This window comes from Ambystoma mexicanum, chromosome 8 (assembly GCF_040938575.1).
Source record: "Ambystoma mexicanum isolate Mex_15411 chromosome 8, UKY_AmexF1_1, whole genome shotgun sequence".
Taxonomy (NCBI): Eukaryota; Metazoa; Chordata; class Amphibia; order Caudata; family Ambystomatidae; genus Ambystoma; species Ambystoma mexicanum.
In genome coordinates, this window is record NC_090929.1 from 1617740573 (window position 1) to 1617766069 (window position 25497).

General features: G+C 45.9%; 1 protein-coding gene across 3 annotated transcripts in view; it reads right to left on the minus strand.

The window, feature by feature from the left end:
- Positions 1 to 25497, minus strand: part of AFAP1L2 (actin filament associated protein 1 like 2) — a 921662-nt gene that overhangs the window by 309238 nt on the left and 586927 nt on the right. For all 3 annotated transcript variants that reach the window (XM_069611872.1, XM_069611871.1, XM_069611873.1), the window contains exon 5: positions 4883 to 4973. In XM_069611872.1, the coding sequence (XP_069467973.1) occupies positions 4883 to 4973 (91 nt within the window). The remainder of the gene's footprint in view (positions 1 to 4882; positions 4974 to 25497) is intronic.

Genomic DNA, 25497 nt, shown 5'->3' on the forward strand with positions numbered 1-25497 from the left:
ATTACTATAAGACATGTTTAAAATTAAAAATTGTGGACATTATGTTGTTCCCATAATGCTCTTTGCTTTTATGCAAATTTCCAGGATTGGGTTTTATATAGATACTGTTATGCGCAACCTGCCGGAGGAAACACTCCCTCCTTGCCAAATACCTGTCTCTCCTAAGAAGTGAGGGTTCCCCCAATAAATGTTTTCCATTTCCAGCACTGACTGTAACAACACCAAGCAGCACTGCTGCTAGTGGAGCTCAAGATTCCAATGGCTGTCTCCCAGGCAACTCGAAAAAGTCCACTGCTGGCAGAAAATCTCCAGGGTCCAATGCCACTCGGGTAACTCCACGTGGCACTGCTGTCAAAGCATGCCAAGTTTCCAAGGATTGGTCCAATGCTACCAGGGCATCCCAAATCCAAGGGTATCATCATATGCCCCCATAATGATGGAAAAGCCATCTAGGCCTTAGGAGGTAAACTTTCATTGCTAGCTTTCCCAATCGCTTCCATATTTAATATCTTTTCTCCAATGACTGCGGGGGACTAGGAACCAAAAGTGACCCTGGAAGTATTCTCCAAAGTGGACCCATATTGCAGTGTGCGACCGAATTTAGCAAGCAAGCACCGAATTTAGCAAGCACCGGATTTAGCAAGCAAGCATCGGATTTAGCAAGCAAGCCGAACCGGGATCTAGGTGATTTCAGCGCTGAAAACAAACACTTCTGGGTAAACAATATTTGTTTTCACCCCATAAACACCTGTACCAACATATTTTAGGACTGGTGCAAGTATATATACAAATGCCAGTCGGAGACTCTGTGGGGAAAGTGTTGGATAGGGGCAGAAAGAAAACATCGTTTAGGTAACCATGCTTGCTTTCTTTGCGAAATCACTGTGTTTGAAGAGTTGTTCGCTCAAGAAATTTTTTAAAGATGGGTCAAAACTGTATTTTAAAGAATGTTTGCGTCTATATAGTCATTAAGAGAAGTTTAACATAAAATGAATCTCGCAGTGCATTTGTTAACAGCGAGTAACAGCATACTGGAAGCCTGATAGAAAATTCCTTGCTTGAAAAAGAAGCGGGGATGAGGAGAAATGGGAGGAAAGGGGTGGTGGTAACTGTGAGCGAGAGTAAGAGGAGCAGAAAACCTGGGTACCCACACAAGAGGCCTGTGCCGCAGAAGTCCGTTGTGAACTCTAGAGTTCCCTATGGGCCAGGCCACCAGGCAACTGGAACGACTACAGTACGTCAGCGGTGCTATTCTCTAAATAGCCATTAGATGGCAGTGTTACACCACTAAAACGAATGATAGAACAAATAATAATAGTATGTATAATATGTTCCGTTTTAGTGCAGAGTGCACTGAGAACTAAAAAGATTCCGGGGATTTCAATGTCGATATTAATGAACTCAATGACTCATTGTATTGCCCTCACAGCAATGAAAAGTACGAACAGATCTTCTGAGCGAGGGCTCCGCCTTCCTTCCTATTTAAAGCACTCCTAGAAGATGGGAGCCCACCCCAACTGTGTGCCATGCAGGACAATGGCCGGCGTGGAGCCGTTTCCCAGAATCCCCACTAAATCAAGCAGCCTTGGCAGGCCTGGGCGTCAGGAACGGGCAGCACAACTTTCCTGCCAGACAATGCAGCATGGAGCATGAGGACGCCGTGGTACTAGGCCGATGGCTCTGAACCCAGCCTGGCACATAAGTATAGCCAGGGCCAGAACTGGAAAGGAGAATGGCCGCAGCGGTGGTGGCCGGGCTAGCGGTGCAGGGATAAGCGGCAGTATGTAGAAAGAGAGAGAGGACTTGAAACGTGCGCACATCACGTGATAAACGAACCTGTCAATCAATCGGTATAATATGTTGAGCACAAAAAAAAAGTCCATGATTGTAGTTGCTTCTTTTTAACCAGCAGGGCTTTAAGTGGGGTAAGAAATCGAGAGGGGGCCCTCATTTGGGTGTGTGGCTTCTGGGAGGGGCGTGGCCTAAAAAGCACGCAAATCGTAAGGTCTGCACACAAATATATCTACATGTTATATATCTGTGTGTGTACCTCACTATGGTTTGTGTACTATGCAGGCCATCTTTTCTAAACATAGAAATATGTTACATATTTCTATGTTTAGAAAAGATGGCCTGCAAAGTACACAAACCATAGCAAGGTACGCACACAGATATATAACATGTATATATATTTGTGTGCGTACCTTACGGTTTGCCTAGTTTTCAGGCCATGTTTTCGGGTTTATAAAAGATGGCTTTGAAAGTACACAATTCAAGCCATCTTTTATAAAGCTTTGACGACGGGTCCGTCGGCAAAGCTTTATAAAAGATGGCTTGAATTGTGTACTTTTCAAGCCATCTTTTATAAACCTCGAGGAGGAATCCCCAGGTTCGCCGAGGGTTAAAGACGCCTCGGCGACCTGGGGAAACAAAGGGACAGTAACTGCCTCTGGTGACCCCTCTCGCAAGTGGTCACCAAAGGCAGTTACGATGACTGACGGAAGTGGCAGCCAGGCACAGCATCGCTGCAGTTGGCTGCCACTTCTGTCAGCTAGCCTGACTTCATGGCAGGCGCATCTCCCGTCGCGGCTGCGGCCGCGACGGGATAATGCATCCCGCCAATGTTGCGTGCGGTGGGACTGGGGGCCCCGGCTCAGCCCCACTTTTTGGAGGCTGCCGGGGCCCGGCCACGGCAGGCCCCGGCCCACTTAAAGCACTGTTAACCAGGTTATGTTATTTTGAAGGTACTTATATAGCGCACCGTCACCAATGGAATTGGTCCCCAGGCGCTCCATCCCTAAAATTATCTGCACGGAACAGAATGTGTGCCCAAAGAAATCTCATTTGAGTTTCACAGTTTACTTCCAGGTTTAAGATTGTATTTTACAGGGTGGGGTGAAGAATTATCGCTTGTTTGCAATGTATTGTAATTCTTATGGATAGAATTCTACAATATTTGTGTAAGATGGTACATTTAATAAACTAGTTTAAAAAAAAAAACGGAAAGAAACCCAGTTATAAATAAATGAATGATCCAGCTACCTGCTCATAATCACTGTTTCACACTTTAAACACCCCCCCACTTCTAATCACTCTACATTTGCACCATTTAAGGAGCATACCATGGATCCTAACCACTAGCCATTAGCCACTTTCTATTGTGTTTACGGCAGGGGTGTTGCTAGGTCTGGAGGAGATCCAGGACTACGCTAAAGTCGGGACTGTCGGGACTCGGGGCTAGATAGCCTTTTGGTTGTAGACCCTGCGCTTCTATCCTGTGCTATAACCAAATACCGAGAGTTCTAGCTCCATCAGTCCCACCTGTCGCCCAGCAACGCCTCTGGTTTACGGCAGTCTAACATTAATTGCAATGTAATGGACTGAAATTTACCTGGGCTTTTCCCCGGATCCGACATAGCACATGAACTTTCAAGAGTTAAGGTAAAAAGAGGCACAAAATAAATTGTGTGAAAAGGCTGCCTGTGTGTAGTCATTGCTTGAAATGGGTATGCTGCTTGTTGAGGTTGCACAAAAAACAAGCATTTTTATGTGTCAAACCAGAAGACAGAATTGAAATGAATTCGACATTTTAAAAAAGAGTTAAGATTGTGACACGGTTAAATTGTCTTCATTAAAAGTTAGATGTGCGTCTCTAAAGGAAGCACTGACGTTGCCTTTAAGATACAAATGTCGTCAATAAGGCTCTTACCACCAAATATTCATCCTTAGGGGGGCTCGTCACAGACACGGGTACTCCCAATGCTCGATTTCTTGCTGGATACGGTTTCTGCCGCCGTCCATCGATAATTAAGAGCTTCCCATTTAAATTAAGCTACGGCAGGAACTTGACTAACAGCAAAGGGTATCCATGGCGATAGCTTTATAAATATGTTACTCAGAAACCTGCACCGTTATTCCTGCACCAATCCCAGTAGAGCCACTACATGTTATACCATGTGATGCTTGGGAAATTCTAAACCTTCCAGCCATCAACTCTACTAAAGTCATCCCGAGTGGGAAGGGTATGCCCAGACGTGGGTCCCGTGCCTGCTGGGCCTACAGACCCAAGCTACTCCTCACTGAGGAGGCCCAACAAGGCTGAAACATGTTTGGGGATGCTTGTGGTCTCATGCAGAAGGGATGTGGCTTAGCAGTTCGGGCTGGACTGCCCATTTTGGGTTGGGACCAAGCCTGATATGCATATGGTCTTTCCCTTTCTGTAATGGCCTGGCAGGCGAAGAACGATGGTCAGGAGGGTTGCCCAGAGCAATGCCAGAGGTTGAGATTCATTCTAAACCTTCCGGCCATCACCTCTTTTATTATGTTTGGAAAAGAAGCAAAAAGGTGATGGAAGAGACAAAGTGTATAACACCCCAAGCAATATCTACTTCCCCCTGATCCTTGTACATCGTGCAGTCACATCATCTTGTTCCCATGCGGAGGTTTGTGGCCAGTGCCCCTGCCCAGCAGCTTTCTTTTCTATGCTGTGGATTGGACTGGCTTCTTTCACTAAACATTAAGGGTTCAATCTTTTTCTGGAGTAAATGTACCCAGGCATCTCATGGATCTTGGGGCCACATTCCTGCACCATATATGGAAACTGTGCAGTTCAATTGCACATCTCAATGGACCATTTCAAAAGGGGGTTCCCAGGTAGGCCCCTCCACTGAATTGTGATGCTTTATAGAGACAAAGCTACCCAAGGAATCGTTTGCCAAAGGCCTTAATACATGATTTTAATGGGGAATGGAACCTGTCAATTATCATGAACCTTGTCCTGTCTCCTCCTTTTCGGTGCTGTTTCTTTTGAACCAAAGGGAGCCTCGCGTTACCAAAAAGTACTTTGCTCTTAAAGAGTGGACCACTTGAAGGAAGCGCGTACCATTTACGGAGGGGTCGTATGGCTCCGCCTCTTCATAGTAGCCCTCCACCGACTCGCATCTGGTTTGCGAGAGCGTCAGCTTATCTTGAATCTGCCAAAAGGAGAAAAGTACAGAAATATCAGAAGGGAGTAAAACAGGGCCTGTCACATTTATCTGTCCACCAACTAACACCAAGAAAGTATCACTAGCTAGCAAATTCCCTCCAAAGTGTGATGTTATTAATTGCCCGCTTTGCTTCCATTCTGAACTTTTTAATGGATTGTCTTTACATTTGTCTACCTACATAACATTTACTGGAGTTTATTTGCATGTTAAAGGCGGCCATCTTGAATTTTACAGACAGATCATGCAAATGGCAGCCGCACGTGGCATAAAACCCAATCACATAACACAATATCCTGAAATATCATTTGCTCCGTCAACATTCTTGCCGGTGACCTGGTCATGCTTTTATATGTGGGCATTTCCTCTCTGCTGCCCCCTCTGGTTTCCCCCAAACTCTGCCATCTTTAAATCCTGGTCTTCTTGGTACGTGTGCATCACGTACCGCTTTCTATATCCACTGCTGAGCGTCTCCTTTGTCAGTGACGTGGGCCGCAGTGCTAATAGCTTGCGTAGGGCACAACATGGTGTGTTTGAACCATTACCTCCACGTCCCTCTTCCCAGTACTTACCTTTGAGACCTCGCTTTCCCCAACAGGGGTAAGTTGAGTACGGGAGGCAGCAGGCCCATGCAGAGGCGGGGCACTGGAGTGCAACAGGTCACTGACCCCGGGGCAGGCATTGGCCTGTGTCCGGGCTGTAAGGCAAGTGGGAGAGGCGGTGGACCTACATGGAGGTCTGTCATGGCCTCCTACCTGTGGTGCAGGAATCCGGCCGGGGACGGCATCCTTGGTTGCATGAATACATCACCTCCGGTGTGCTCGGAGGAAGCCGCCATCTTTGGAGAAGGCACGGGAGGCGAGACAGAGTGGCGCATGTGCACGTCTCTGTGTATGAATAGGACGCGGCAGAACGGTGCATTGACCTGGGTCTCGGGCTGCCGCATTTAGTGAGGAGCATCACTAGGGGAGGATTGGGAAGAAGAAGGAAAAGTGCAAACATGTGGAAGATTCGGAGTCCGAGTTCTCAGAATACACACAAATAGGAACGGAGGATAAGAAGAACAGCTTGCAGGTGAAATATTCATTGTCCCAAAAGGAGAATAAGAGCATTATCAAGGAGGTGGTTAAAGTGGATGAAGGCAAGAAAAAGAATAAGAAAACAGACAGGGCATCTCCTCATCTTCCTCTTCATCCTCCGTCGTGGATAGTCCCTCATCTTCTGAACCTGGGGATGAGGTGATCCCCAGAGGTAAACGCCTGGATAGAGAGGATGTGGCGGTCCCAGAACATCAAAAGATCCCAAGATTCCGGCATATAAGCACCCCCCCAATGACGGGCCTTCCGGTCATATCGGACATCAAGCGTGGGATCTTGAAACCATGTAAAGAGAAGGAGCGTATTGTAATGCATTGGTCTAGTTGGAACCTTAACCCTCCAGCCCCCAAGAGACTTTCCTGCCCGTCACTGTTGAAGTGGGTGATGTCCCGCCCAGTCCAGTGAGCAGGTTGGCCATGGCTGAAGAAGAAGCAGCTCAAACAGAAAGACAAACACAGCCCAGAGGACATCCTACACAGGTGCCAGCCGGCGTTAAGGGCAACTGTGTATGGTTAATATACAGCTAAAACTGTACTGGCAGGTTTCACGAAGCTGTGCATGGCCATTGGAGAGGTGACAGACTGCGCTACAGTCTTATGAGACCTTCAGAAGTAGGTGGAACTCCTCTCTGATCTGTCCTTTGATGGAGTGGTGATGGGGGCAGGCATTTCGGTCATTCATCATTCATTTAAGAGATTGGCATCCGGAGGGCCTGCAGAGGGTCCAGAGCCCTTACAATTCCCTGTGAAGGAAATAAGCTGTCTGGTGAGTGTTTAGAGGTCAAGTAACAGCTTTTGAGGTGAAAAGCACACAGACAAACAAAGGAAGGAGAATGGAACCTCAGCTAGAAACACAGCCCGACCGGGCCCAAGAGTCATACTCAGTCATCTGGACGCAAGACCAGGGCGTCTCACAAAGTCCAGGGGTTTCAGCATAGACAGGGAAGGCTAAAGTCTCTCCCTAAAAACCAGAAACCCTGACAACTACAGAAGGTTGGTGGGAAGGGCCCATGATGCGGCTTGGGAAATTAACAGAGGAATGTGGGTAAGAGGCGGCGTTATACCCCTGTGTAAGGAGGGGTGGGGTCAGAGAGAAAGACTGGAAAACAATTATTGTTGCATAGGTGGGGCCTCAAAGATAGGTACCGTGACGAGGACAAGTGGGACTAGGAGTAATAAAGATGACCAGCAAGCAATTCAGCCATACACTCTGAACTTGAAGCTATTTCAGGAGGCGACTTCCTGATATATTTAAAAGGACAGTTTCCATTTAAACATACTACACTCCTGCTGAGACTCAATTGTACAGAAGTGTCAACTTGATGGCAAGTGTAGGCACACTAGCAGGATTTTAAACTACGGCAGATGATAGCAAAACGGAGGCGTTATAGGCATTAATACTGTATGTTTTGGATTATAGCATAATACTTGTTCCCTGCACAGTCCCATACAGAATATAAGGGGAAAAAAAGAAAATAGTCTTGCGCTTCGAGATTCACACTGTATTCATTTTCAATCAATGAGTCTGCTGAAAATGGCTCCATACTCTTGTTGTAAATTCATCAATGTTTGATAAAAACCGATAAAAACTGCATGCCATTGTTTTGATTATTTATGAAATATAGGCAAATATAGTCAATTCAATTCAAATTAATTTCAGTTATTTTTTTGTTGTGTGCTTGTTAGCCGCTTATACAGCAAGTAAAATACTGTATCAAAGAGCCCAAATGGATACAAGAATTCCATAATTTTACCCTTAATCATTTTAAAATGAAAATTTTAAGTTAATGTCTATTCCAATGTTCCTCTTATTTCTTCTACATCTCACTTTTGGTTTGTACAGTTACTTTCAATATCCTCAGTCATAGCTTTCATTAATGCATCGTTGGTGACTTACCAAAGTCCAATTTTTGGTTGGTCCATCTGTTTAAATATTCCTATTTTTTATATCCAATTTTGTATTCGTCCATCTATTTCAGAGATCCTCAGTTGGCGTGCAATTGCACACACTGACTGGAGAGAGAAACTCTTATTCTAAAACAGGTAAACGGGCTCCCAGGAAATATATGTGGATCAACCAATTCAATGCAGAATAATAGAGACAAGTTCTTCAATACACATATTCTGCAAGTACTTATCGACAATCATGGCACAGCAAATGGGCTTATTCAATATACGTATTCTGACAGTACCTATCGACAATCATGAGTCATTAAAGGCACAGCAAATGGTACTATTCAATATACTTATTCTGCAAGTACTTATCGACAATCATGAGTAATTCAAGGGACAGCAAATCGTCCTATTCAATATACGTATTCTGGAAGTACTTATCGACAATCATGAGTCATTAAAGGCACAGCAAATGGTCCTATCAAATTTACATATCCTGCAAGTAGTTATCAACAATCATGAGTCAATAAAGGCACAGCAAATGGTACTATTCAATAAACTTATTCTGCAAGGACTTATCGACAATCATGAGTCATTCAAGTCACAGCAAATGGTCCTATTCAATACACGTATTCTGGAAGTACTTATCGACAATCATGGGTCATTCAAGGCACAGCAAATAGTACTATTCAATACACGTATTCCGTGAGTACTTATGAACAATCATGAGTCATTCAAGTCACAGCAAATGGTCTTATTCAATATACATATTCTGCAAGTACTTATCAACAATCATGAGTCATTAAAGGCACAGCAAATGGTCCTATCAAATTTACATATTCTGGAAGTAGTTATCAACAATCATGTGTCATTAAAGGCACAGCACATGGTCCTATCAAATTTACATATTCTGCAAGTAGTTATCAACAATCATGAGTCATTAAAGGTACATCAAATGGTCCTATTCAATATACGTATTCTGCGAGTACTTGTCAACAATCTTGAGTCATTAAAGGCACAGCAAATAGTACTATTCAATACAATACTATTCAATACACGTATTCTGTGAGTACTTATGAACAATCATGAGTCATTCAAGTCACAGCAAATGGTCTTATTCAATATACATATTCTGCAAGTACTTATCAACAATCATGAGTCATTCAAGTCACAGCAAATGGTCCTATTCAATATACATATTCTGCAAGTACTTATCAACAATCATGAGTCATTAAAGACACAGCAAATGGTCCTATTCAATATAAATATTCTGCAAGTACTTATGAACAATCATGAGTCATTCAAGGTACAGCAAATGGTCCTATTCAATATACATATTCTTCAAGTACTTTTCAACAATCATGAGTGATTGAAGTCATAACAAATCATATAATATAAGATATGTACTTTGCTGAGATTCATCAGCTATATATACATCTAATCTAAATCCGCCTGATGAGCCATCTGGTGTAACACGTGTTCAGGAGATTTGAAATAGATGTACTAATTTAAATTGGATAAAAGGAAAGATGTAAAATAACAACAGTATGAACGCAATGTCTGACTCTCGTAAACGGAGAAGTAGAAAGACCACAAAAGAGAACCAATTATCCAAGAGGCAGCTGTTTTCACCCCAACAGTACACAGGCAGGGGAGGGAAAGTGTGAGAAGGGAGGGAGGGAAGGTGGGGCTCTAGGACTGAGATTAGGAAGCGGACTCAAGAGTATTGATTACTACCTGTAAGTAGTAATCAATACTAATCAATACAGTAAATCTCGGCATTACCCCTCTGTCCCTCTTTCTCACCCCATTCTTTCATCAATGATGGGCTAACAAGCTGTATTGCCCTAATATCAGTCAAATATATCAAGCCAAATAAAACACGCTATGCATAGAGAGTGAATATTTGATCAAGCTGAGTAAATGTGTCAGTAATTTACACAATAGATGAGCAGATGTACAAGAGGATACAGGTAAATGCACGCTACTGTAGATCGCTTTTAATGCGCCGGGGGTATACTTATCACTCCGCGTAAACAGACCTGGTTCAGCGACCATGGATTCCAGGAGGAAGAAGAACCCAGGAATTAAGATATGCCGAAGACATTCTCGACCAAATGGCTCTCCCTCGGAAGAGCTCCAAATGGCGCTGTAATGAATCACTCTTTAAGGATCCAATCTTCCGGGAACAACTGGAGGAAGATATCACCCATTACTTCGAACAAAACAATACGGGTGACATCTCCACAAACATAGTTTGGGAGGCAGGCAAGGCCACCTGGAGAGGAGTTCTCATCAGGGAGGGAGCGGCAAAGAAAAGAGAACGCCAACTCATAGAAAGTAGACTTAGAAATGAAATCACCCAACTAGATCGCATGGCCCAATATGCGCCTTCCGATAGATTACATCAGATTGAACAAGCCACTGCCAAAAGAGAAGAACTACGGCAACTGGAAACAGGGAACATTGTGCACAAACTCCAATGCCTGAAACAAAAACACTATGAACATGGAAATAAGGCCGGGGCTCTACTCGCAGCAAGATTCCGCGGCCAACGCCGCGAGCGGTGGGTGCCTACTATATACAACGATGAAACATCCCACGACCATCGCCCCCCTAATATCCCCAAAACCTTCGCCAATTTTTATGAGAAACTATACACCTCGCAGGCTGCACTGCACGCAGAAGCGATCACAGACTATTTGTCCAAAGTATCCATGCCGTCCCTCCCGTTCGAAATCGCACAAGCCATGAACACCCCCATTACTGCGGAAGAAGTAGAGGACGCAATTAAAAGACTCCAAGCCGGGAAGGCTCCCGGGAATGATGGGTACACAGCAGGATTCTACAAGACTTTTCAGAACGCCCTACTCCCATTCATGGCTGACCTCTTCAACAACATTCTTCTCTCCGGTGTGGCCCCTGAATCCTTCTCAGAAGCACTGATAACCGTCATCCCCAAAGAAGGAAAGGACCTTAAGCACTGTGCCTCATATCGACCGATATCTCTTTTGAATATTGATGCCAAAATTTACACAAGGATTCTCACCGCACGCCTAGAAGCACACATGCCCTCGATAATCCACAATGACCAAGTTGGCTTTATCCTTGGTAGACAAGGTGCAGACTCCACACGCAAGACCCGCCACCTAATACACGAGACCAAAACATCACCGGATATGCCAGCATTGTTATTGATTGATGCCGAGAAGGTGTTTGATAGAGTCGAATGGCACTTCCTAGAGGCCACGCTGAAGCAAATAGGCCTGGGCCCCACCCTTCGACGAGCAATCAAAGCTGTCTACACAACCCCGAAAGCCTCTGTAATGGTGAACTTGCAGTTTTCTCGCTGGTTCCCGCTCACTAGAGGAACGAGACAAGTGAAGTGGGAAAATGGAAAAACAGGCTCCCATCTTCCCCCTCTCGCGCCTGGCCTAAAGGTTCACGGCCCAAGCACCCGCCACGAGAAGAGTTTGCCCATCTACCAGACGACCAGATACCCTGGTACAGGAACATAAGGATGTGTCCATCTGCCTGCCCAGCAGCCCGCCCTGCCCATGCCGATGCCTGCGGCATGGATAACTAGACTAAAACCTATAAGTCGTTAGAGATGCCATGACGACCTAGCTAACGGATAGCACACCTGTGCCAATATACACACTGGACACTCCCGCACCAATCTACACGAAGAATATACTCAGTGCTATGACGTAGGCGACAGACATACTCACGGACGTGCATCTTTATTATTTTCCACATAGGCTCTCAAAATGCAGAAACGCAAGACGCACCATGAACTCATCTAAAGAGCTTGCTTACGCTTCTTCTAAACCTAGGTGCCATAATGAGAATTATAACGAAGACACGATACTGGTCATAAGACAATATGAGACTATAACCTAAAGCGCCTGTGCACCAAACGGTTCCACCTATACACCAGGCCTAAGTAGGCCGCAAGCAAGAGCTCCCGTGGACGTTAACAGAACAAGAGTCAGGTTGCTGATCCTGCAGAATGAGCCTGGCGAAAGCAGACAGCCAAGGTCGTAATGTTGCAAACCCACATTCCAAAAGAAGACCATCAAGGGCACGATGTTGCAACCTCGCACGCCGTGCACCAACATTAAAGTCGCACCTGCAAATTAAACCAGGCACACAGTGGAAAAACAATATTAATTGTGCAGAATTCTGCCTCAAACACGGTCCCACCTCACGTGACCAAGCCGAACCTGACAAGATGCAAAGCCCAGGAGGAAGGAGGCGTCTGGATCCCTCGTTACAAGACACGGGCAGATACACTTGAAAGGATCAATGGACATCTGCGACAGTGGGAGTAGTCGGCCGTCCAGCTCATGAATAAGTCTTCACATTGTCTGCATGTACCCATAGTGAAACATTGTTGCAAATTGCAGGTACACCGAGAGCTGGGAACAGCGATGGTCCCAGGCTGGGAAGCTCACGGGCGCACCAATCAGAACATGGGGCTCTTATCACTGACGCCATTAACATTAACCAATCATTAGGAGTCTTCATGTAACAATTCTCATGTATCTAATTGTAGGGACAACCCAGATATATCACCTGACTAACCCTTGTCCACTCATATTATTCTCTATACGTATGCTATACTAACCCTACCACTCGAGCAACCAATTAAGAGTGGCGATAGGTTTTTTTGTTAACTTTCTAAAGTGACGCAAGTAGCGCGTCATACTACAGTAAAAAGGGCCTGCGAGCCCCACGATTGTGTGTGTGTCAGGTCAGATGCGTATGATCCTTGACCCATCCCTGCCGTTTGTGTTTAATAAACAGCAGAGTCACCTTGCTTCTTGTGTGTGTCTCATACTCTATCTCTTTTGGGATATACGGGAGGAGTTGGGGCCTCCCTGCCCGGAGGTCTGCGGACGGCCCGGCCGACCCCGGCAGAATTTCCCCCCGACAAGTTGGAGGCACTGCTGAGATCTGTTTAAGATCGGCATTTTTATTTTTTACTTTTTCCAAGCACTCAAGTTGCGAGGAGGCCCGGCGGCGTGGCCCCCTCTGCCGTCGCCCCCTTCTGAGGACTACAGGACCATCGCGGAACTGCGAGAAGACCGGACAGCGCAATCCGGATATTGGCCCTCGGGAGCCGGTTGAGAAGTATCCCGCCCGCGGTTGGCGAGTGTCCAGACGTGGTCCAGACGAGGGGAGGTGACAAGCCGCTCGGAGGGGTGCGCGCAGTCGAGCGGCCCCGCATCAAGAGAACTTGGTGAGCATGCCATGCACAACAAACAATGTGAAATTGTGAGGGAGGGGGGAGGAATTAAATACGGGAGGCGGGAGGTGTTGCACAGGTGAACGGCGAAGGTTTGAGAATTTAGTGTTAGAAATAGAATGAATGGTAGTTGAACAAGCGTGAGAGCAGTTGGCTACGCCACGCGAGAGAAGGGGGCGGAGCACGAAAACATCACATGCGTCCGCTCGTAGACACTGATTGGCCTAGGTCGCGACTACGTGTAAGGGTGTGTGTGTGTGTGGTTTCCTACGATTTGGCATTTATTGATCAATGAGTAGATGTGGATCCCTATTGTTCGAGCAAGACACTCGATAGGTAGATGACGTTTCCCTGAAGCGGTAGCTAGTTAGTTGCCCAATACGGAAGATAATTGGCTGGTTAAGCCCTCCTGTCGAGGGGCGTATCACACGCGAGGCGACGCAGCGTGCGCAGTCCGATTATATTATTGATTTGATTACCTTGTTCCAGGAGTGACAGGAAGACAGCTGTGCGGTTAACGGGGGTAGATTGCAGGTGTAATTTGGATTTAAAGAATATATGAAGAACTTACCAGTAGCTCTAAGAGATCGGTGACGTCACCAGTAGGGTTTTCATAGGATATCGCAAGCACGAGGCATCTCCGTTTTGAGAGTGGTGGGGAAGAGAACTGTGGTAAGGGAGTGGAAACGGAGATAAACGGTAAACGAGTTGATCGAGGAAAGGCGAAACGGGGAACGTGACTGCGCACGGAGAACGCCGGCCACGGCAAGTGTAGAAGGGGGAGGAGCACGTGAAAACAGGACGACTGTATAAGAACGTAATAAGGGGTACGCAGCCGCAGGGGGCTACGTACGCCTCAGCCGCAGGGGGCCGTAAGGGTGTTGTATAAAGGAAGAAAGGCAGAGGAAAATCTACAAATGTAACATACTATATTTTTATCATTTTCCTTAAGCGGACTATCATAAGTCCCCAAACTTACGGGGCCAGGTAACGATATAAGGCTGTATATTGTAAACTACTAGTGGGATAAACTGATAGCAGATTAGGGAAGGGTAGCAAGTGGAGCGCTACTATGTCATACGGAACAGGATCGGGAGGGTGGGGGAACACCCTCACCACGCCACTACAATACATATGCACAACACTGCCACCCCATAGGGAGAAACTGATTAAGTATAGCATAGAATGGACCCAGGGGACGGATAACAAAATGCTAACACCGTGGCCGTCTAACGGTAGCTTTGATCCATATGCCCAACATTCACTATTAAATCATCTGCACAATACATATAAAGGGAAGAAGTTGGCAAACCACGTGGAGGTGTTTAACTTATGGAGGATGTTCCAGGGGTCCCGACCAGGACCAAATGGAATATTCACTATGGGGGAAATACCAGAAGAAACAGAGATTAAGGAGGAAGGAGAGGATGGGAAACACGGGAATGAGGACCCAAAGAACACGGGAAACAGAGGTGAGGGAGGAGAAAAGAATAATAAAGCAGATGAAATAAAAAAGGAACCGAGCAATGATATACCCCTAGCAACGGGAGTAAAAACAGAGAGAGGGGGGTTGTACCCTTTAAGAGAATTGGGAGAAATAGAAAGAGGACAGTTAAGGGCGGCTGAGGGATACTCGAACCCGGCATACAGCCCTCCACCATATGTGGCTTATAGGAAAATGCCAGCAGGGGAGGGGAGGACTGGAGAAGATCAGACTGTGGAAATAGGAAATGATGAATGGGTAGCTGCACAGATATTATTAAAATTACGAGGTTCATTAACAGGAGAAGAGACGGAGGTAGTAAAGAAAACAGATGAGGATAATGCCAGAGAGCGTGAATTGAGGGGGGAAGAGCTGTTAAGACAAAAAGAAGAGATTTTGGAGGAACGATTAGCAAAATTAAGGGATGAACAGAATGAATTGATCAAGCAGCTTGAGAGGGAGGAGAGAGAGAGCGAGGAAAAGGAAAGAAGGTAAGAACGAATTGGAAAAAATAAGGGAACGAACTGAGGAGCAAAGGAGAGAAGCTGACAGGGTAAAAGCAGCAGCAGAAAGGGTATCAAGAGTAGTACTGCGGGAAAAGAAAAGGGAAGAAGAAGAAAAAGAAAAAGAAATGGCAATATGGAGGAGGAGGTTACTATCAGAATCAACTAAGAAATACGAAGAAGGGAGGGTGATGGAGAGTATAGTAGAAAAAGAAAGGGCGAAATGGGAAAGGAAGAAAGAGGATGAAAGAATATTAGAACAGATGAGAAGTGAAGTGATGGAGGAATTGAAAAGGAAAAGGGAGGAAAATAGTAAGGAAATGGAGGAAAGGTATGAAGGAGAAAGAGGAGATAGGGGAAGGGAGAGTGGAGCATGGGGGGATGTATATGATGACACAGAAGTAGCAACAACATCAGCACAAAGGGGAGCGGTTGATAAAGGAGAAAGAGGAGAACTGGACCTAATACATTTACAAACAGTAACGAACAAGGGGAAAAAGACCGAGTGGGGGGTGCCGTTTATGACTAGCTTTTGTAGTGAGGAAGAGGGAGCGGAAAATGAAGGAAGAAACAGTGAAAGGGAAAGCTTAGATAAACTATACATCATCCGGACCAACCTAGACTCACCATGGATCAGTAGGAGAAAGGATGAGATGGAGAGAAGTGAGGAGGGAAAGCAAGGAATAGAGGAAAGACAGGCACATGAGGCCGCAACATCCCCATCCCCATCCCCATCACGCCCATCACGCCCTCCCCTATCGCACCCTACATGCTCAACCACCTCATGTTCGTTACACAAAATAAAACTAGCTCCCTTCACCGACGAACTGACACCCTATACATGGCGGCTTAGGGACCTCCCTAGTCGCAGGCAGGAAAGAGGTATACACATGCCCACATGAAAAACAGAGAAAGATGGAAGAAGGGGAAAAGATGGAGAAGAAAGAGGTATGAGCAGGGGAAATACAAACGAAAGTGAAAATGTGGAAAAAAGGGAAGAGGAGGAAGGGTGTGAGGACTCAATATTATGGAACACAAAGGGTGAAACGAAACATAATTTAATGCCACTTTTGGAGAGAGGTGGGGTTAGACCACAGTATGTTCCTTGGAAGCATACCGATAAAGAAAATATAAAATGTAGGCTCCCATCATTAAGTGGAGGTGCGGGTAAATGGATATATAAAATGGAAAAACACACCGCAGGACAGAAGCTGGCAGTAGGAGATGTAAAGGGCCTTTTAATATCAATATTAGGGGATAGAGCGGATGACATCTGGAAGAGAGCGGGATTTCATGGGGTAACAATAACAAATACATCGCACGATGGGGCCCCGTTCGCAAACTGCAGACATGCACTATGGCAGGCACTGAGGGTACAGTATCCAGACACATCAGATATAGGAGCAATTACATCCCGCAAGATGCGTGAGAACGAAGATCCTGTTGATTATATCCAGGAAATCCAAGAGAAGTGGCGCATGGAAACTAGAGAACAATGGGATAAAACACCAGCAATATTTTACCATATACTGGTACAAGGGCTCCCAGAAGGAGTTCAGAAACAACTAAAGAAAGTAGTGGGAATGGAAGCAAAACCATGGCCCGAAATACAACTGACTATAGTGCATCATTGTAGGACATGGCAAGGAAAAATGAAACAAAAGGAAGAGGACAGGAAAACGGAAGAGGCTAAATTAGTACAGAAAAAGCTTACTAAATACACAATGGAAGGGGCACTAATAACTACACCTACAACAATGACCCAAAGCCCCACACAAGTAGTGGCTGCACAAGATTCCTCCCAAATACCACTTTCACAGACTACAACACAACAGGTGCCACCACTCCAACCATACACGCCCCACGTGGGAGGAGGATACCCAATGCCAGGAGCTGGGTATTATAATTATAACAGGGGGAGAGGAGGAATTATGAGAGGGAGAGGGTACGGATATGGCACCCAACTGCAGGTGGGAGGACTTAGAAATTCCTACCCCACAGGGCAACCAGTATACCAGGACAAAACAGGGAGCTTTCCATGGCAGAATAGGGAACCACCGGTGTGTTGGAGCTGTGGACTATTGGGGCACATGTCACGCACGTGTAGAGTTAGACCAGGAACACCATCATGGAGTGATCAGGGACAATCAAGGCCCTCACAGGTACAGCAGGGCATACCACAATAGCAAATGTTGCAACAAGGAAATGAACAACAACAACAATTAACACAACAACAGCCCCAAACACTGCCACAACAACAGGTAGCGATGACACAACAACCACAAATACCACAAACACAACTGGGTAGGGTGACGGTTTTGGGACACAACCCTTATACCGGAAATGGCCAGTCGTTGTACCCCCAATAGGACAGCCCACAGACGGCCTTGGTGTGTCCCATCCTGTCAGTAACACCTAATAGTGCGGAGGAACCACGCATAGAGGTAACGATAGGTGACAAAAAATTATCATTCCTTGTTGACACCGGGGCGACCCGGTCTTGCATAAGGGAAGGTAAATTTAAGATGTCAGGCGAGACCATGAACACCCAAGGATTCTCTGGGGCTAGAGGGTTGGTTCCCTTTACTGATAACATTCCCTTATCTATTGGAGATTACGATCTGTCAGTTCCACTTTTATATTATAGTGCCTCACCAGTAAATATACTGGGGAGAGATATAATGAACAGGTTGAATATGACGATCTCCTTTACTGAGGACGGCATAATTTGCTCTACTCCGGGGATTAACATGCTCACGGCACGACAGATTATGCAAGCATACTGTGGACAGACAGCGATTAGGGCGGAGCCAGTAGATGGTGAACTCTTCCAGTATGGAACGGACATGGCAATTGCATGGATGCCAGGGATAGAAGGGAAAATATGGAGAAGGCCAGCAGCCTATCTGTTCAGACCAGAAACACCTGTTAATGAACCAGAAGGGAAGGTGGTTTCAATGGATATTGAGAGCATTATTGCAACAGCTGATTATATTGCTGTACATGCCCAAGACAGAGAAGGAAGAGCATGGAGGGCAGTGATAGCATTAGCAGAAGGATGTAGGCTCACCCAGGCGTCAGATGAGGAGCTGTTTTCAGATGAAAAGGAGGAAGGTGAAATGGTGTTTATGATGAGTGTGGAAATATGGCTAAGAGTGGCCTACAAACAAGTAGCACAGAAAATTGCAATGGCACTTGAGGCACCCGCATGCACCCCGGTCCCTTTCTTTAAGGATGATATGTCAAAAGTACCCAAATCATTGTGGACAACTGGCCCCTATGACGTGGGCTGCATAAAAAGTATAGGGGGAGTAAACATAAAATTGAAAAAAGGTGCAATACTCCCCAGAGTAAAACAGTACCCACTATCAAAAGAGGCAGATGAGGGCATATATGAAACCATAACGGCCCTTATAAATAATGGTATATTGGTCCCCTCAGAATCACCATGTAATACGGCTGTGTACCCAGTGCGCAAGGCTAAAGGGGGGTCTTGGCGCTTTATACAGGATCTCAGGCCCTTGAACAACATAGTAGAAGCGGAATATCCCGTAGCTGCAAACCCAGCCACAATCTTGTGTGGCATTCCAGCAGAAGCATCACGATTTACAGTGATCGACCTTAAAAATGCTTTTTTCTCAATAAGATTACACCCAGACTCACAAGATCTGACGAGCTTCACTTACAGAAACACTAAGTGGAAACACACCAGATTGCCACAAGGGTATTGTGAATCACCTTCAATTTTCAATAGAGTGATACAGATGGATTTGGGAAACAAAGTAGAAAGCACGGTGTTGCAGTATGTGGATGACATAATAATTTGCAGTAAAAACGGAAAAACATGCAGAGAGGACTCCTTAAAGGTGTTGACAATATTGGCTGACAAAGGTTACAAGGTAGACATGGAAAAGATACAGTACTGTCAAGAACGGGTACTTTACATTGGTCAGCTTATATCCCAACATGGAAGAAAGATCGCACCACAAAGAGCACAAGCTATTTCGACCACTCCAATGCCACAAACTGTAAGGGAACTGCAGCAGTTCCTGGGGCTCTGCAACTACTGTAGAGCTTGGGTATTTGATTACAGTTCGTACATAGGACCCCTGCTTGAGGCGTTACGGGAAGCTAATAAAGGGGAGAAAAAACTGGGGTGGACGATGGAAATGAAAGAAGCTTTTGATGAATTAAAAGATGCGATATCAACTGCTCCGGTACTGGCATCCCCAGACTATGAGCGGCAATTTTTTATATTTTCACATTGCGACTCAGCAGTAATGAAAGCAGTGTTGGCTCAAAAAACAAGCATGGGCTACAAACCAGTAGCATTTTACAGTGGCCACTTAGATCCTGTAATGTTAGGCCACTTCCCCTGCGAACAAGGTCTCGCCGCAGCTGCTTTTGCGGTGGAAAAAGCATCAGCAATCACCATGGGGTGCCCGACTACACTATTTGTGGAACATGCACTTTTTGCGATATTAAATAAACCTAAATCCACCCTAACCACGCAAAGAGCATCAGGTTATGAGATCATTCTATCCAGAGCCGAACTATCAATTGTTAGATACAGCACGGTCAACCCTGCAAGGTTCCTAGCAGAAGTAATTGAGGAGGGAGATTATGCCCATGACTGTACACAAATAACTGAAATGTACTCATGTACTAGAAAAGTTGAGGAAAACGCACTAGAGGGGGGGGAGCTGTTATTTACTGATGGGTCATCAACTATCGATCAGAGGGATGGTGTGAGGAGAACTGTGGCTGCGGTGGTAAAAATGATGGAGGTACCGGTGTGTGTGGCAATGAAATGTGGACAATTACCACAGCATTACTCCGCTCAAGCAGCTGAACTGGTCGCACTGATCTTGGCGTTGAAGGAAAGCTTTGACAAACGGGTGACCATATATTCCGACAGCGCATATGTTACATCCACTGTCCACTCAGGGCTGTCGAAATGGAGAAGAAGAGGGTTTAGGAGAGCTGATGGCACTCCAGTGCAACATGCCCTCTTATTGGCTGAACTAATTGAAGTAATTAATGACCCCCAAGAATTAGCTTTAGTGAAATGCACCGCACACACCAATGGTGAGGACCACGTCTCGAAGGGAAACACAGCAGCGGACGCACATGCGAAGTATGCTGCATACTTTGGTGAGATATGGAACCCCCCAGAGTCACAGAGAGGGAGAGGGAGGGGAATGGCTAAGGAGATGTTGATAAGAGAAGGGTACACCCATCTCCCAGCCACACAGATTATGGAGTTACAAGCGGCTGCACCAATGGCCGAAAAAGAAATATGGGTAAAAAGAGGGTGTACAATGTCACCAACCGATGCACTATGGCGCCAGGGTGGCACTGGAAAGGTTGTAATACCATTGGCACTTTTGAACACTGCCCTGAACCAACTACATCATCCAGCCCACACAGGAAAGGAAGTAATTGCAGCACGAATTAGGGAAGACTGGTTCTGCCCCGAGTTAAATTCGCATGTGTCAAATTTTATCAGTAATTGTCTCACATGTCAACAGTTTACGGCCGGCCACACTCTAAAGGTGATAAGATGTACTATACCCCGGCCAGAGGGACCTTTCCGGCATCTCCATATTGACTATGTTGATATGATCAATATATGTCAAGGAAATAGGTATATGATTGTAGTAGTATGCCCATTTTCTAGGTGGATTGAGGCAGGGCCTTGTTCACACCCAGATGCATTTAGAGCAGCCAAATTCCTAGTGAGGGAGGTCTTCCCCAGGTGGGGAGTGTGCGAGGTGTTAAGGTCAGACAATGGCCCACATTTCGCAAACGAGATGTTCAGCACATTACATCACTGCTGAACATTCAACATAAATTTGCATGTGCATACCACCCACAGGCCAACGGTGTATGTGAACGCCTGAATGGCCTATTAAAGGAGGCAATTGCAAAGATACAGCAAACAACAAAGAGGAGTTGGTTATATTGTCTTCCATTAGCCTTATTTGAGCTAAGGAATAGGCCAGGGTCCGACCACCACCTCACTCCCCATGAGGTGGTTACCGGACGTCAAATGCGCCTTCCCCTAACGCCAACGTCAAGAGCATTTACCGACCACGAAAGCACAGCAAGTGTTCTTGGTGATGAAATGTACCAATATGTGTCTTCTTTGATTACTAGTGTAGTGTTTGTGTCTCAACAGCTCGAGCGCACACGGGGCGGGTCTGATAGAAGCCAACAAGAAGACGCGGATAAAGAACTGGAAAAGGAAGGACTGTGTAAGATTGCTAAAGGTGACCACGTACTACTTCGCAACTTCAATAGGAAGTGGAACAGCCCACGCTTTACTGGCCCCCATCTGGTAGAGGAGGTATCAACAAGAGCAGTAAAGCTACAGGACAAGCGTGCCTGGAACCACCTACACGACGTAAAGATCTACAAACTACAGACCCGCCCCAGCGCCACCGACAGGTCCATTGAGAGAACAGCAACGACATCGACAACGGAGGAAGAAAGTTCTACCACAGCCAGCAGCCCAAGTATTCCCATACCTTGTCACTCCCCAGACTCCCCAGAGACAATAACTGAAGAAGAAAGGGGTGATCCCCATACAGCCCACCCCATGATCACACGCTCAAAGAGTAAAAGCCACGCCCACCAGTTGAGCCCAAAACCCCCCCCCCATTACAGTAGTAACTGAACTGAAGGACATTGCCTTACACAAGTACACATGTAAACACGTGAATGCTCTCTTTTCTTTTCTCTCGCACATGCAGGAACCGCGTATTATTGTACTGCTAAGAAAGTAGATAACTAACAAATTCACTGCCCAGGAGTAGATGGTACCCTCAGACGATAATTACCCAGAAGAATTGTCACACCAATTTGTATATGAAATAAAAAGGCCAACGTACCTGAAAAGGAAAAGGGTACGTGTCTACTACACAGCGTTCCTTTTGGCCATAGAATACTCGATGCCCCACCTCCACCCATACTTGCCTGCCCTAAGAGATAGATCGCTTAGATTAGCGTGGGAACAGCTCTTCGCCTGGGCACTGAATGATTATTTGATAGGGAGAGCTTAAAAAACAACAACTAACATTTAATAACCAGCATATTGAGAATTTTCAGGCGGGCAACTCTAACGTCGCAAGAATACGCTGCCGGACTGCAGCAAGGTAAGAGCAAAATGCCGGTGAAATTAGCATATGTAATAAAAGTAATAGGGATTTTGGTAATCACCGGGTTCGTAGCTGCCTCTGTATGGCAGTACAGCTGTGCTATCAATATTATTGCTGTACCCAAACCTAACACACCCCCATCCCCAGCTGCAACAGGTGTTACGTCAGGTGATATTAGTAAAATTGCGCACAAGCAAAATAGAGTTCAACGCAGCACATACTCAGATAATAAAGGTATTGACAATTACATACAAGATTCAGCACACGTCTCAAACAACATATGGTATCAACACATGACCCGCATTGGTAAGCAGACAACAGAAGACAGCTGCTACGTTTGCTCATTAATACCATACGCCATGAGCGCTTCTCGAACATTTGTTGCCACAGAAATAGACGAAAAAACAGCACGATGCATAATATACTTGGCACTGTTCCAAACGAAAGGAAGATTTCAAGGGACAGTGGTGCATATGACGTGGAAAACACGAGACTCATACCCATACGAAAACAACTTCCTTATTTGAGTTACCACAAGAGCAGTTTACATGCTGAAGCATTCAGATACATAACAAGTGGTCCTGCAAAAGGAGAAACAAAGAAAGTAACACTGCAGTATTTATCATGTGATTGGTACGCCACTGAAGTTCCTGGTAAACTAGGATGCTGGGAGAGGCCACTGGTGACGATAACGGGGAAAGTGTACTTGGACAACAAATGGGAGATAGGAGTGGTTGGCAGCAACATGGTAACAAAAGAAACTATTTCAACTATCGATGCACACAACCACAGATGTTGGACGACTTGGATCAAATACGTGCCTATGCTCACATGGATAGAAACGGATGAAGACCCGATAACAATACTGCCGCTGACTGCGCCTAAAGTATGCTACCAACATAAAGGAGAGGTGGACGTAGGATACAACACCAATTGTGGAAGCGTGATGGAGTTACCTGAGGGGGGAGCAGGAACAGCAGTGATAATGGACCATTACTGGGCCTGTGGAGAAAAGGCATATCACACACTGCCCCCTCTGTGGAATGGTGTATGCACGATGGTGCACGTCAATGTACCATCACTAGTGGTACCCCAGAAGCATGTGAATGTGGCGAACTTTCCCAAAATGGATGAAGGGGACAAGAGAAATAAGAGATCTGCACCACCTCAGGAGGAGCCAGGGAACAGGACCAGCGGCAATGATACTGTCCTAAATAGACGGAAAAGACAAGGAGAACCTCTGACAGGAAATTACCTATGGGGAAGGTCGGAAACGGCACTCACTTCAATCCCGCCAGAACACAGACTATTCAGCAGAGCAGCAATGTTCTTCTCCTCAATAATCCATCCGGGACTACAGGCTTACGCAAACGCAAAATGGCTCCAGATAACTAGATGGGAATTTATGATGACCATCAATTCTACAGTAAACGGATTCAACGCGATAAAAGAGGAGCTGCGAGCAATAAGGATGGTAGCACTGCAGAACAGATATGTATTGGACCTCCTCACTGCCATGGAAGGAGGAGTTTGCGCAAAGATAGGACAATCATGCTGCACATTCATTCCTGCCAACGATGCTGACAACGGTACACTGACAGAAGCAGTTTCACAATTGGCCCAGTTGCACTCCAAAATGGTGGATGAAAGTAAAGGTGTGAAAAAGGATGAGAGCTGGTTTTCGCTATTATGGTTATGGATGCCATCTTGGCTGTCAGATGGACTGAAAATTATAGTTGGTTGTATTATTTTGGCTGGAGCTACACTGATCATAATAAGATTTTGGAAAGCCCGGAAGGCACGCACCACTGACGAGTTGCTTGAAATGGTCGGTATGCATCCACTGATGCCAGCAGATGACGGCCAACACACAGGCATAATCATACAAGAGAGAGAGAAATTGCGCAACCAGATCATCACCAACCACCTGGACCCACCATCGGTGAAGGTCGAGAACTCAAGAAACCCCAGGAGTTACATAGGGAAATGGGTATACTGTACTCCTGGAGGAACCTGTGAATATATGTATTGGTCATTTGAAGATCATGTTAACCATTATGGACATTTAGGAGGAATAACTAAAATATGGAGAGTAAGAGGAGATAACGAAAAGGATATGTTTGTGGTCGACAAGTCGACCAGAGGGGGGACTGAAGTGGGAAAATGGAAAAACAGGCTCCCATCTTCCCCCTCTCGCGCCTGGCCTAAAGGTTCACGGCCCAAGCACCCGCCACGAGAAGAGTTTGCCCATCTACCAGACGACCAGATACCCTGGTACAGGAACATAAGGATGTGTCCATCTGCCTGCCCAGCAGCCCGCCCTGCCCATGCCGATGTCTGCGGCATGGATCAACTAGACAAAAACCTATAAGTCGTTAGAGATGCCATGACGACCTAGCTAACGGATAGCACACCTGTGCCAATATACACACTGGACACTCCCGCACCAATCTACACGAAGAATATACTCAGTGCTATGACGTAGGCGACAGACATACTCACGGACGTGCATCTTTATTATTTTCCACATAGGCTCTCAAAATGCAGAAACGCAAGACGCACCATGAACTCATCTAAAGAGCTTGCTTACGCTTCTTCTAAACCTAGGTGCCATAATGAGAATTATAACGAAGACACGATACTGGTCATAAGACAATATGAGACTATAACCTAAAGCGCCTGTGCACCAAACGGTTCCACCTATACACCAGGCCTAAGTAGGCCGCAAGCAAGAGCTCCCGTGGACGTTAACAGAACAAGAGTCAGGTTGCTGATCCTGCAGAATGAGCCTGGCGAAAGCAGACAGCCAAGGTCGTAATGTTGCAAACCTACATTCCAAAAGCAGACCATCAAGGGCACGATGTTGCAACCTCGCACGCCGTGCACCAACATTAAAGTCGCACCTGCAAATTAAACCAGGCACACAGTGGAAAAACAATATTAATTGTGCAGAATTCTGCCTCAAACACGGTCCCACCTCACGTGACCAAGCCGAACCTGACAAGATGCCAAGCCCAGGAGGAAGGAGGCGTCTGGATCCCTCGTTACAAGACACAGGCAGATACACTTGAAAGGATCAATGGACATCTGCGACAGTGGGAGTAGTCGGCCGTCCAGCTCATGAAT